This window comes from Protomyctophum bolini, assembly GCF_963924005.1.
Source record: "Protomyctophum bolini genome assembly, contig: SCAFFOLD_57, whole genome shotgun sequence".
NCBI classification, from domain to species: Eukaryota; Metazoa; Chordata; class Actinopteri; order Myctophiformes; family Myctophidae; genus Protomyctophum; species Protomyctophum bolini.
Window position 1 is genome coordinate 15,615 of NW_027665690.1, and position 15,221 is coordinate 30,835.

The 15,221-nt window shown below is 37.3% G+C and overlaps 1 protein-coding gene across 4 annotated transcripts in view; it reads right to left on the reverse strand.

Annotated features, from left to right (window-relative positions):
* Window positions 1-13,015: 13,015 nt before the first annotated feature.
* LOC308312198 (major facilitator superfamily domain-containing protein 6-A-like) overlaps window positions 13,016-15,221 on the reverse strand; it is a 33,878-nt gene continuing 31,672 nt past the window's right edge. For all 4 annotated transcript variants that reach the window (XM_080794584.1, XM_080794583.1, XM_080794582.1 and 1 more), the window contains exon 14: window positions 13,016-14,352. In XM_080794584.1, coding sequence (XP_080650710.1) covers window positions 14,242-14,352 — 111 coding nt within the window. In that variant the 3' untranslated portion in view covers window positions 13,016-14,241. The remainder of the gene's footprint in view (window positions 14,353-15,221) is intronic.

Consider the following 15,221-nt stretch of genomic DNA (forward strand, 5'->3'; position numbering starts at 1 on the left):
AATGCCGTACGATATGGGCTATAACCCATGGTCCAAAATGATGAGAAACGAGGCTAACTTTTTTTTTCAAAATTTCAAAAAACATGGGCTATAACCTTTCGTTTTTGTCATTTCGTCATTTTTTTCAAATCTTCAAAAATGATGAAAAACGGCGCGCTATAGTATGCCGTGCGATATGGGCTATAGCCCATGGTCCAAAATGATGAGAAACGAGGCTAACTTTTTTTTTCCAAATTTCAAAAAACATGGGCTATAACCTTTCGTTTTTGTCATTTCGTAATTTTTTTCAAATCTTTAAAAATGATGAAAACGGCGCGCTATAGAATGCCGTACGATATGGGCTATAACCCATGGTCCAAAATGATGAGAAACGAGGCTAACTTTTTTTTTCAAAATTTCAAAAAACATGGGCTATAACCTTTCGTTTTTGTCATTTTGTCATTTTTTTCAAATCTTCAAAAATGATGAAAAACGGCGCGCTATAGTATGCCGTACGATATGGGCTATAGCCCATGGTCCAAAATGATGAGAAACGAGGCTAACTTTTTTTTTCAAAATTTCAAAAAACATGGGCTATAACCTTTCGTTTTTGTCATTTCGTCATTTTTTTCAAATCTTCAAAAATGATGAAAAACGGCGCGCTATAGTATGCCGTACGATATGGGCTATAGCCCATGGTCCAAAATGATGAGAAACGAGGCTAACTTTTTTTTTCAAAATTTCAAAAAACATGGGCTATAACCTTTCGTTTTTGTCATTTCGTCATTTTTTTCAAATCTTCAAAAATGATGAAAAACGGCGCGCTATAGTATGCCGTACGATATGGGCTATAGCCCATGGTCCAAAATGATGAGAAACGAGGCTAACTTTTTTTTTCAAAATTTCAAAAAACATGGGCTATAACCTTTCGTTTTTGTCATTTCGTCATTTTTTTCAAATCTTCAAAAATGATGAAAAACGGCGCGCTATAGTATGCCGTACGATATGGGCTATAGCCCATGGTCCAAAATGATGAGAAACGAGGCTAACTTTTTTTTTCAAAATTTCAAAAAACATGGGCTATAACCTTTCGTTTTTGTCATTTCGTAATTTTTTTCAAATCTTTAAAAATGATGAAAAACGGCGCGCTATAGAATGCCGTACGATATGGGCTATAGCCCATGGTCCAAAATGATGAGAAACGAGGCTAACTTTTTTTTTCAAAATTTCAAAAAACATGGGCTATAACCTTTCGTTTTTGTCATTTTGTCATTTTTTTCAAATCTTCAAAAATGATGAAAAACGGCGCGCTATAGTATGCCGTACGATATGGGCTATAGCCCATGGTCCAAAATGATGAGAAACGAGGCTAACTTTTTTTTTCAAAATTTCAAAAAACATGGGCTATAACCTTTCGTTTTTGTCATTTCGTCATTTTTTTCAAATCTTCAAAAATGATGAAAAACGGCGCGCTATAGTATGCCGTACGATATGGGCTATAGCCCATGGTCCAAAATGATGAGAAACGAGGCTAACTTTTTTTTTCAAAATTTCAAAAAACATGGGCTATAACCTTTCGTTTTTGTCATTTCGTCATTTTTTTCAAATCTTCAAAAATGATGAAAAACGGCGCGCTATAGTATGCCGTACGATATGGGCTATAGCCCATGGTCCAAAATGATGAGAAACGAGGCTAACTTTTTTTTTCAAAATTTCAAAAAACATGGGCTATAACCTTTCGTTTTTGTCATTTCGTCATTTTTTTCAAATCTTCAAAAATGATGAAAAACGGCGCGCTATAGTATGCCGTACGATATGGGCTATAGCCCATGGTCCAAAATGATGAGAAACGAGGCTAACTTTTTTTTTCAAAATTTCAAAAAACATGGGCTATAACCTTTCGTTTTTGTCATTTCGTCATTTTTTTCAAATCTTCAAAAATGATGAAAAACGGCGCGCTATAGTATGCCGTACGATATGGGCTATAGCCCATGGTCCAAAATGATGAGAAACGAGGCTAACTTTTTTTTTCAAAATTTCAAAAAACATGGGCTATAACCTTTCGTTTTTGTCATTTCGTCATTTTTTTCAAATCTTTAAAAATGATGAAAAACGGCGCGCTATAGAATGCCGTACGATATGGGCTATAGCCCATGGTCCAAAATGATGAGAAACGAGGCTAACTTTTTTTTTCAAAATTTCAAAAAACATGGGCTATAACCTTTCGTTTTTGTCATTTTGTCATTTTTTTCAAATCTTCAAAAATGATGAAAAACGGCGCGCTATAGTATGCCGTACGATATGGGCTATAGCCCATGGTCCAAAATGATGAGAAACGAGGCTAACTTTTTTTTTCAAAATTTCAAAAAACATGGGCTATAACCTTTCGTTTTTGTCATTTCGTCATTTTTTTCAAATCTTCAAAAATGATGAAAAACGGCGCGCTATAGTATGCCGTACGATATGGGCTATAGCCCATGGTCCAAAATGATGAGAAACGAGGCTAACTTCTTTTTTCAAAATTTCAAAAAACATGGGCTATAACCTTTCGTTTTTGTCATTTCGTAATTTTTTTCAAATCTTTAAAAATGATGAAAAACGGCGCGCTATAGAATGCCGTACGATATGGGCTATAGCCCATGGTCCAAAATGATGAGAAACGAGGCTAACTTTTTTTTTCAAAATTTCAAAAAACATGGGCTATAACCTTTCGTTTTTGTCATTTTGTCATTTTTTTCAAATCTTCAAAAATGATGAAAAACGGCGCGCTATAGTATGCCGTACGATATGGGCTATAGCCCATGGTCCAAAATTATGAGAAACGAGGCTAACTTTTTTTTTCAAAATTTCAAAAAACATGGGCTATAACCTTTCGTTTTTGTCATTTCGTCATTTTTTTCAAATCTTCAAAAATGATGAAAAACGGCGCGCTATAGTATGCCGTACGATATGGGCTATAGCCCATGGTCCAAAATGATGAGAAACGAGGCTAACTTTTTTTTCCGAAATTTCAAAAAACATGGGCTATAACCCATCGTTTTTGTCATTTCGTCATTTTTTTCAAATCTTCAAAAATGATGAAAAACGGCGCGCTATAGTATGCCGTACGATATGGGCTATAGCCCATGGTCCAAAATGATGAGAAACGAGGCTAACTTTTTTTTTCAAAATTTCAAAAAACATGGGCTATAACCTTTCGTTTTTGTCATTTCGTCATTTTTTTCAAATCTTCAAAAATGATGAAAAACGGCGCGCTATAGTATGCCGTACGATATGGGCTATAGCCCATGGTCCAAAATGATGAGAAACGAGGCTAACTTTTTTTTTCAAAATTTCAAAAAACATGGGCTATAACCTTTCGTTTTTGTCATTTCGTCATTTTTTTCAAATCTTTAAAAATGATGAAAAACGGCGCGCTATAGAATGCCGTACGATATGGGCTATAGCCCATGGTCCAAAATGATGAGAAACGAGGCTAACTTTTTTTTTCAAAATTTCAAAAAACATGGGCTATAACCTTTCGTTTTTGTCATTTTGTCATTTTTTTCAAATCTTCAAAAATGATGAAAAACGGCGCGCTATAGTATGCCGTACGATATGGGCTATAGCCCATGGTCCAAAATGATGAGAAACGAGGCTAACTTTTTTTTTCAAAATTTCAAAAAACATGGGCTATAACCTTTCGTTTTTGTCATTTCGTCATTTTTTTCAAATCTTTAAAAATGATGAAAAACGGCGCGCTATAGAATGCCGTACGATATGGGCTATAGCCCATGGTCCAAAATGATGAGAAACGAGGCTAACTTTTTTTTTCAAAATTTCAAAAAACATGGGCTATAACCTTTCGTTTTTGTCATTTTGTCATTTTTTTCAAATCTTCAAAAATGATGAAAAACGGCGCGCTATAGTATGCCGTACGATATGGGCTATAGCCCATGGTCCAAAATGATGAGAAACGAGGCTAACTTTTTTTTTCAAAATTTCAAAAAACATGGGCTATAACCTTTCGTTTTTGTCATTTCGTCATTTTTTTCAAATCTTCAAAAATGATGAAAAACGGCGCGCTATAGTATGCCGTACGATATGGGCTATAGCCCATGGTCCAAAATGATGAGAAACGAGGCTAACTTTTTTTTTCAAAATTTCAAAAAACATGGGCTATAACCTTTCGTTTTTGTCATTTCGTCATTTTTTTCAAATCTTCAAAAATGATGAAAAACGGCGCGCTATAGTATGCCGTACGATATGGGCTATAGCCCATGGTCCAAAATGATGAGAAACGAGGCTAACTTTTTTTTTCAAAATTTCAAAAAACATGGGCTATAACCTTTCGTTTTTGTCATTTCGTCATTTTTTTCAAATCTTCAAAAATGATGAAAAACGGCGCGCTATAGTATGCCGTACGATATGGGCTATAGCCCATGGTCCAAAATGATGAGAAACGAGGCTAACTTTTTTTTTCAAAATTTCAAAAAACATGGGCTATAACCCATCGTTTTTGTCATTTCGTCATTTTTTTCAAATCTTCAAAAATGATGAAAAACGGCGCGCTATAGTATGCCGTACGATATGGGCTATAGCCCATGGTCCAAAATGATGAGAAACGAGGCTAACTTTTTTTTTCAAAATTTCAAAAAACATGGGCTATAACCTTTCGTTTTTGTCATTTCGTAATTTTTTTCAAATCTTCAAAAATGATGAAAAACGGCGCGCTATAGTATGCCGTACGATATGGGCTATAGCCCATGGTCCAAAATGATGAGAAACGAGGCTAACTTTTTTTTTCAAAATTTCAAAAAACATGGGCTATAACCTTTCGTTTTTGTCATTTCGTCATTTTTTTCAAATCTTTAAAAATGATGAAAAACGGCGCGCTATAGAATGCCGTACGATATGGGCTATAGCCCATGGTCCAAAATGATGAGAAACGAGGCTAACTTTTTTTTTCAAAATTTCAAAAAACATGGGCTATAACCTTTCGTTTTTGTCATTTTGTCATTTTTTTCAAATCTTCAAAAATTATGAAAAACGGCGCGCTATAGTATGCCGTACGATATGGGCTATAGCCCATGGTCCAAAATGATGAGAAACGAGGCTAACTTTTTTTTTCAAAATTTCAAAAAACATGGGCTATAACCTTTCGTTTTTGTCATTTCGTCATTTTTTTCAAATCTTCAAAAATGATGAAAAACGGCGCGCTATAGTATGCCGTACGATATGGGCTATAGCCCATGGTCCAAAATGATGAGAAACGAGGCTAACTTTTTTTTTCAAAATTTCAAAAAACATGGGCTATAACCCATCGTTTTTGTCATTTCGTCATTTTTTTCAAATCTTCAAAAATGATGAAAAACGGCGCGCTATAGTATGCCGTACGATATGGGCTATAGCCCATGGTCCAAAATGATGAGAAACGAGGCTAACTTTTTTTTTCAAAATTTCAAAAAACATGGGCTATAACCTTTCGTTTTTGTCATTTCGTCATTTTTTTCAAATCTTCAAAAATGATGAAAAACGGCGCGCTATAGTATGCCGTACGATATGGGCTATAGCCCATGATCCAAAATGATGAGAAACGAGGCTAACTTTTTTTTTCAAAATTTCAAAAAACATGGGCTATAACCTTTCGTTTTTGTCATTTCGTCATTTTTTTCAAATCTTCAAAAATGATGAAAAACGGCGCGCTATAGTATGCCGTACGATATGGGCTATAGCCCATGGTCCAAAATGATGAGAAACGAGGCTAACTTTTTTTTTCAAAATTTCAAAAAACATGGGCTATAACCTTTCGTTTTTGTCATTTCGTCATTTTTTTCAAATCTTCCAAAATGATGAAAAACTGCGCGCTGTAGTATGCCGTACGATATGGGCTATAGCCCATGGTCCAAAATGATGAGAAACGAGGCTAACTTTTTTTTTCAAAATTTCAAAAAACATGGGCTATAACCTTTCGTTTTTGTCATTTCGTCATTTTTTTCAAATCTTCAAAAATGATGAAAAACGGCGCGCTATAGTATGCCGTACGATATGGGCTATATCCCATGGTCCAAAATGATGAGAAACGAGGCTAACTTTTTTTTTCAAAATTTCAAAAAACATGGGCTATAACCTTTCGTTTTTGTCATTTCGTAATTTTTTTCAAATCTTTAAAAATGATGAAAAACGGCGCGCTATAGAATGCCGTACGATATGGGCTATAGCCCATGGTCCAAAATGATGAGAAACGAGGCTAACTTTTTTTTTTCAAAATTTCAAAAAACATGGGCTATAACCTTTCATTTTTGTCATTTTGTCATTTTTTTCAAATCTTCAAAAATGATGAAAAACGGCGCGCTATAGTATGCCGTACGATATGGGCTATAGCCCATGGTCCAAAATGATGAGAAACGAGGCTAACTTTTTTTTTCAAAATTTCAAAAAACATGGGCTATAACCTTTCGTTTTTGTCATTTCGTCATTTTTTTCAAATCTTCAAAAATGATGAAAAACGGCGCGCTATAGTATGCCGTACGATATGGGCTATAGCCCATGGTCCAAAATGATGAGAAACGAGGCTAACTTTTTTTTTCAAAATTTCAAAAAACATGGGCTATAACCTTTCGTTTTTGTCATTTCGTCATTTTTTTCAAATCTTCAAAAATGATGAAAAACGGCGCGCTATAGTATGCCGTACGATATGGGCTATAGCCCATGGTCCAAAATGATGAGAAACGAGGCTAACTTTTTTTTTCAAAATTTCAAAAAACATGGGCTATAACCTTTCGTTTTTGTCATTTCGTCATTTTTTTCAAATCTTCAAAAATGATGAAAAACGGCGCGCTATAGTATGCCGTACGATATGGGCTATAGCCCATGGTCCAAAATGATGAGAAACGAGGCTAACTTTTTTTTTCAAAATTTCAAAAAACATGGGCTATAACCTTTCGTTTTTGTCATTTCGTCATTTTTTTCAAATCTTCAAAAATGATGAAAAACGGCGCGCTATAGTATGCCGTACGATATGGGCTATAGCCCATGGTCCAAAATGATGAGAAACGAGGCTAACTTTTTTTTTCAAAATTTCAAAAAACATGGGCTATAACCTTTCGTTTTTGTCATTTCGTCATTTTTTTCAAATCTTCAAAAATGATGAAAAACGGCGCTATAGTATGCCGTACGATATGGGCTATAGCCCATGGTCCAAAATGATGAGAAACGAGGCTAACTTTTTTTTTCAAAATTTCAAAAAACATGGGCTATAACCTTTCGTTTTTGTCATTTCGTCATTTTTTTCAAATCTTCAAAAATGATGAAAAACGGCGCGCTATAGTATGCCGTACGATATGGGCTGTAGCCCATGGTCCAAAATGATGAGAAACGAGGCTAACTTTTTTTTTCAAAATTTCAAAAAACATGGGCTATAACCTTTCGTTTTTGTCATTTCGTAATTTTTTTCAAATCTTTAAAAATGATGAAAAACGGCGCGCTATAGAATGCCGTACGATATGGGCTATAACCCATGGTCCAAAATGATGAGAAACGAGGCTAACTTTTTTTTTCAAAATTTCAAAAAACATGGGCTATAACCTTTCGTTTTTGTCATTTCGTAATTTTTTTCAAATCTTTAAAAATGATGAAAAACGGCGCGCTATAGAATGCCGTACGATATGGGCTATAACCCATGGTCCAAAATGATGAGAAACGAGGCTAACGTTTTTTTTCAAAATTTCAAAAAACATGGGCTATAACCTTTCGTTTTTGTCATTTCGTCATTTTTTTCAAATCTTCAAAAATGATGAAAAACGGCGCGCTATAGTATGCCGTACGATATGGGCTATAGCCCATGGTCCAAAATGATGAGAAACGAGGCTAACTTTTTTTTTCAAAATTTCAAAAAACATGGGCTATAACCTTTCGTTTTTGTCATTTCGTCATTTTTTTCAAATCTTCAAAAATGATGAAAAACGGCGCTATAGTATGCCGTACGATATGGGCTATAGCCCATGGTCCAAAATGATGAGAAACGAGGCTAACTTTTTTTTTCAAAATTTCAAAAAACATGGGCTATAACCTTTCGTTTTTGTCATTTCGTAATTTTTTTCAAATCTTTAAAAATGATGAAAAACGGCGCGCTATAGAATGCCGTACGATATGGGCTATAACCCATGGTCCAAAATGATGAGAAACGAGGCTAACTTTTTTTTTCAAAATTTCAAAAAACATGGGCTATAACCTTTCGTTTTTGTCATTTCGTCATTTTTTTCAAATCTTCAAAAATGATGAAAAACGGCGCGCTATAGTATGCCGTACGATATGGGCTATAGCCCATGGTCCAAAATGATGAGAAACGAGGCTAACTTTTTTTTTCCAAATTTCAAAAAACATGGGCTATAACCTTTCGTTTTTGTCATTTCGTCATTTTTTTCAAATCTTTAAAAATGATGAAAAACGGCGCGCTATAGAATGCCGTACGATATGGGCTATAACCCATGGTCCAAAATGATGAGAAACGAGGCTAACTTTTTTTTTCAAAATTTCAAAAAACATGGGCTATAACCTTTCGTTTTTGTCATTTTGTCATTTTTTTCAAATCTTCAAAAATGATGAAAAACGGCGCGCTATAGTATGCCGTACGATATGGGCTATAGCCCATGGTCCAAAATGATGAGAAACGAGGCTAACTTTTTTTTTCAAAATTTATAAAAAACATGGGCTATAACCTTTCGTTTTTGTCATTTCGTCATTTTTTTCAAATCTTCAAAAATGATGAAAAACGGCGCGCTATAGTATGCCGTACGATATGGGCTATAGCCCATGGTCCAAAATGATGAGAAACGAGGCTAACTTTTTTTTTCAAAATTTCAAAAAACATGGGCTATAACCTTTCGTTTTTGTCATTTCGTCATTTTTTTCAAATCTTCAAAAATGATGAAAAACGGCGCGCTATAGTATGCCGTACGATATGGGCTATAGCCCATGGTCCAAAATGATGAGAAACGAGGCTAACTTTTTTTTTCAAAATTTCAAAAAACATGGGCTATAACCTTTCGTTTTTGTCATTTCGTCATTTTTTTCAAATCTTCAAAAATGATGAAAAACGGCGCGCTATAGTATGCCGTACGATATGGGCTATAGCCCATGGTCCAAAATGATGAGAAACGAGGCTAATTTTCTTTTTCAAAATTTCAAAAAACATGGGCTATAACCTTTCGTTTTTGTCATTTCGTCATTTTTTTCAAATCTTCAAAAATGATGAAAAACTGCGCGCTATAGTATGCCGTACGATATGGGCTATAGCCCATGGTCCAAAATGATGAGAAACGAGGCTAACTTTTTTTTTCAAAATTTCAAAAAACATGGGCTATAACCTTTCGTTTTTGTCATTTCGTCATTTTTTTCAAATCTTCAAAAATGATGAAAAACGGCGCTATAGTATGCCGTACGATATGGGCTATAGCCCATGGTCCAAAATGATGAGAAACGAGGCTAACTTTTTTTTTCAAAATTTCAAAAAACATGGGCTATAACCTTTCGTTTTTGTCATTTCGTCATTTTTTTCAAATCTTCAAAAATGATGAAAAACGGCGCGCTATAGTATGCCGTACGATATGGGCTATAGCCCATGGTCCAAAATGATGAGAAACGAGGCTAACTTTTTTTTTCCAAATTTCAAAAAACATGGGCTATAACCTTTCGTTTTTGTCATTTCGTAATTTTTTTCAAATCTTTAAAAATGATGAAAAACGGCGCGCTATAGAATGCCGTACGATATGGGCTATAACCCATGGTCCAAAATGATGAGAAACGAGGCTAACTTTTTTTTTCAAAATTTCAAAAAACATGGGCTATAACCTTTCGTTTTTGTCATTTTGTCATTTTTTTCAAATCCTCAAAAATGATGAAAAACGGCACGCTATAGTATGCCGTACGATATGGGCTATAGCCCATGGTCCAAAATGATGAGAAACGAGGCTAACTTTTTTTTTCAAAATTTCAAAAACATGGGCTATAACACATCGTTTTTGTCATTTCGTCATTTTTTTCAAATCCTCAAAAATGATGAAAAACGGCGCGCTATAGTATGCCGTACGATATGGGCTATAGCCCATGGTCCAAAATGATGAGAAACGAGGCTAACTTTTTTTTTCAAAATTTCAAAAGCATGGGCTATAACCCATCGTTTTTGTCATTTCGTCATTTTTTTCAAATCCTCAAAAATGATGAAAAACGGCGCGCTATAGTATGCCGTACGATATGGGCTATAGCCCATGGTCCAAAATGATGAGAAACGAGGCTAACTTTTTTTTTCAAAATTTCAAAAAACATGGGCTATAACCCATCGTTTTTGTCATTTTGTCATTTTTTTCAAATCCTCAAAAATGATGAAAAACGGCGCGCTATAGTATGCCGTACGATATGGGCTAAAAAAATATGGGCCACTCAGAATAGCCAAATGCCATTGATCACACCTCCAGGTCTTTAGTTTACTCAAGTTAGGGAATAAGACCTGGTACTTAAGACACGCAAAATACAGCCCTCAGAGTCATTTTTCATTTGGAAGGAGTTCAACGTTTACAGGTGTACATTTCAGGTCACTTGACCAGGTGTAGATCCAGGAGACCAGGTGTAGGTCCAGCAGACCAGGTGTAGGTCTAGGAGACCAGGTGTAGATCCAGCAGACCAGGCGTATAGGTCTAGATTTGCTGTAGGAAGCCCAGGTTGAGGCTGGTAGGGATGTGAATGGAGTCCAGGGCCACAGGAGACCAGGTGTAGGTCTAGACCTGCTGTAGGAAGCCCAGGTTGAGGCTGGTAGGGATGTGAATGGAGTCCAGGGCCACAGGAGACCAGGTGTAGGTCTAGACCTGCTGTAGGAAGCCCAGGTTGAGGCTGGTAGGGATGTGAATGGAGTCCAGGGCCACAGGAGACCAGGTGTAGGTCCAGGAGGCCGGGAACACCTTCTTGACGTCCATGAGGAACAGAGGAGATCCCACTCGGTCCTTCAGGATCACCTGGACACAGATAGACCAGATCCAGTTCAATGTGAAGTTGTGAACACAGATAGACCAGATCCAGTTCAATTTGAACACAGAGACCAGATTCAGATCTATGTAAAGCGCCTTGGATAGAGGCGTTATATAAATGCACCATTCACACACACACACACACACACACACACACACACACACACACACACACACACACACACACACACACACACACACACACACACACACACACACACACACACACACACACACACACACACACACACACACACACACACACACACACACACACACACACACACACACACGGATGTTGCTGATGAAATGAAAGCCGGGGAAACTCTCTCCTCGAACTCCATGACGGGAGTGTAGAGGGCCTACATTTTGATGCCAATATACTTTTGTACTTTTACTCAAGTACAATTTGAATTCCGGACTTGTATTTATACATTTCACTTAAAAAACAAACAACTTTTGGTCATTTTATCGTCTACTCAGGCTTATGTGAACAACCCAGACAGTTTTTAAGTTGCTTGATTCAGTAAGTTTTCATCAAAACCACCTGTACCTATTATCCATCTAATATGCGAGGGGGCCGTGCTTTTTTTAATTTATTTTTAATAATTGTTTTGAAAAATAACCTCCTCCAGGAGGAGGATGGAAGAGACTAAAAAAGAAATCTAAAAATTATTATTAAAAATAAATGAAAACATGTTGGCTCCCTGGAAACACTCTGCTACACCAATGGGTCTCAAAGCTTTACCTCCTGAGCGACAGTGGCTCAGGAGGTAGAGCAGGTCGTTCAATGATCCATGGGTCAGCGGTTCGAATCCCGGCTCCTCCTGTCTACATGTCAAAGTGTCCTTGGGCAAGACAGTGAACCCCAAGTTGCTCCCGATGTGCTGGTTGGTACCTTGCATGGCTTCCGCCGCAATCGGTGTATGAATGGGTGAAATTAATGCACAATTTATGTAAAGCGCCTTGGATAAAGGTGCTATATAAATGCACCATTTACCATTTATTGAAGAGAAAAAATAAATAAAAATAAAGACGCGAGATGAAAACCATAAAACCTTCTCTCTAGACTTTCAAGCCGTCTACTTTAATAAGACATGTGCATAAACATAAGACCTCTCATTACTTTCTCTGGGCCAGTTTCTTCATAGCTTAATTTGAGCTGGAATCACACACAACCCCTTCATAATCCATTCTTAGAGAGCCATTTAGACACATTTTGGACGTCGAAAAGCCAGATAAAAAAAAAAAAAATGTATCATCAATATCAATTTAACCTTTTACAGTAGAGGGGCGTCCAGGGCATTGCAAACATATACGTCAGAGTTTTAAATGCTACACATTTTACAATGTTCATTTGTAGGCCAGGGTTGTATAACTGAGTGCTGACAATACAGTGTAAAGCAGTGTTCAGTGTTCAGAATGTCTAATTTTTAAGTCATTTCCACATAATTCCCCGAAAACAAAGAAACTGCTATTGTTGTTATAGATATAGACCAGTATGTAAACATCAAACGTTGTCCATTTTCTGTTGCCTTACCTTTAATAACAATAACTTCATAATGCAACTAATAAAAATAGCTACTGTTGGGTTTGTCAGATCCATATAAAAAAACGGTCTTTAAAAACTTTTAACAATCAATTCCAATTAAGGTTTGAGTCTTGAGTCGTTAACCCATTTAGGACTGAGACCAGATTTCTTCTAAATCATAACAGTTTTCTGAAAAACCCTATGTTTCTCTATCAGTGGTTTTCAATCCATTTCATGTCAAGGACCCCAAAAACTTATGTAATAGAGCGTCGCAGTCCCTCCCCCTTTCAGAAGAACGAGTGGCCCCAATGCATTTTTCCCCATAGGCATTTCTTAAAGTATTTATTTAAAGACGGTTACGCCGCGGACAAAGCCAACTCGGATCGTGACAAATCATGACAATGAACACAATGTTTTGGGCCGATCGAATGACTTATAAGAAGAAAAACAAAACAAATAGTGTCATGTCTCCTGCCTTTATTTTCTTTTTTCTAATGATTTGTCACGATCCGAGTTGGCTTTGTCCGCGGCGTAACCGTCTTTAAATAAATACTTTAAGAAATGCCTATGAGGAAAATGAACGGCGGTTTATTTTCCGGGTCTCTCGAGGGGGCGGGACCGCGACGCTCTATTGGCCGCCGACCACCATTCCGAAAATCAGAAGCAACGATTTGAGTTAAAAACGTTCGCTCTGAAAGATTCAAACATTTGCGACACATTTTTCAAGATCTTTCAAAAATAGCAGATCTACAAGCTCGTAGCCGCCGCTATGAGCTTTGTAGATCTGCTCTTTTTCAATAGCTAAAGTATAACATAAATCATTAAAAAAACATCAAAAGGGGTTCCCTGGCCTGAATGGGTTAAAAACAAACAAGAATACATACAAACAAAACAAACAAACAAAGAACAGGTTGAAAACAGAACTAATCTCTTGGTCATTTTGGACGCACAAAGAGCTCTCACCAGAGGTTCTCAACGTTTTTGGCAGCGTTTTTGTCTCAAATGCTTTGGCCATGTCTCGTGACCTCCCCCCCTCTCTCCCCACCACCACCACCAATACAAACTGACTGCAAAAATAACCTCAATAGTAATCGAGGGAAACAAATCATAAATAAATACTGAAACCAGATATAATCATTAAGGCAAGTTTATGCATGCATTATGTGTACTATGTAAACTCTTCATTTCCATTTTTTCAGCCATTCAGTTTTTTTTCTTTTTTTTTTCTTTTACAATTTATGGACCCCCCAAAATAATTTGGCGACCCCCCGAGGGGTCGCAACCCACGGGTTGAGAACCCCTGCTCTACACTATAAATTACATAATGGCTTCTACTGAAGCCAAAGGACCCCGGTTCAAATCCGTCCCGTTGTGCCCTCGAGCAATGACGACCTCACCTCACCGTCCAGGGGGGCCCAAGAGCACCGTTTCTCAACGCCCGGTCCGGGGCCCTTCAGGGGCTGTAACTCTGAGTGTACAAATGGAACGGGTCCATTTGGTTCCATTTGTACACTCTCAGAGTTACAGACCTGTAAGGGTCCATTTGGTTCCATTTGTACACTCTCAGAGTTACAGACCTGTAAGAGTTAATTTGGTTCCATGTGTTACTCTCTCAGAGTTACAGACCTGTATAAGGGTCCATTTGGTTCCATGTGTTACTCTCTCAGAGTTACAGACCTATAAGGGTCCATTTGGGAACCCTGGTGTCATTTACAGGTCAGTGTTTTGTCGTTAGCTGTGCGGTGGTTTTGATTGGCCGCCAGACGGCGACTGTGGGTGGTGGGGTGGGGCTTCAGGCTGTCCGTCATCAGGGTACCCGTTGACATGCCGCCCATTAGACACCTAATGTCGACACACACACACACACACACACACACACACACACACACACACACACACACACACACACACACACACACACACACACACTTTTAATTGCACAGCATATTTGGTAACTTCAAACTTGCACAGCATATGAACTAACTAACTACATACAACAAGACTAGAGTTCTCATCGGGCCCGGCCAGGCCCGACTAATTAGCATAGTTTTTAGGGCCGGTTCGTTGGGTCGAGCCTCGTCGGGTTTGTGCAGAATTTGAGAACAAACAGCCAGAACAGAACTATAATTTTTATTATTATAAAAAAAATTCAATATATACATATTTTTTCATGGAGCCCGAGGCCCGGCCCGGCACTACTGATTAGCATACATTTTAGGCCAGGCCCTAAAATGTCGGGTCAGGCCTGGTCGGGCAGAGTTTGAGAACTCTAAACTAGACGACAGCCCATACATCCAAACAGAAAAGTCCTATCTGATGGTATTAAACTATGTTAACTTGTTCGAAGGGGAAAAATGTAATGACGTCACAACACAGCGCAAAGCAAAGCGCTGCCAAGAACTGGTAAATATCTCTGCTGTCGGGAGGAAACTCCAAAATGTTCATTTTTCAGGAAATTAAGAAAATCTTATATTTTTTTTAAACAAAGGAATACAGCCTCATCAATGTTGGTGTTGTAACTTTATGTATTGTCAATGGCTACGTTTACATGGACAGTTAAATCCCCTTTTCATTCAGAATAAAAGTTAAATCCTATTAAAAGTTGTCATGTAAACACCTACAAAAACTTAAATCGGAATGAAAATGGCCAATCTGATTTAAACTTAGATCTGATGTAACTGACAGGTTTATTCCATTTTTAAATCCTATTG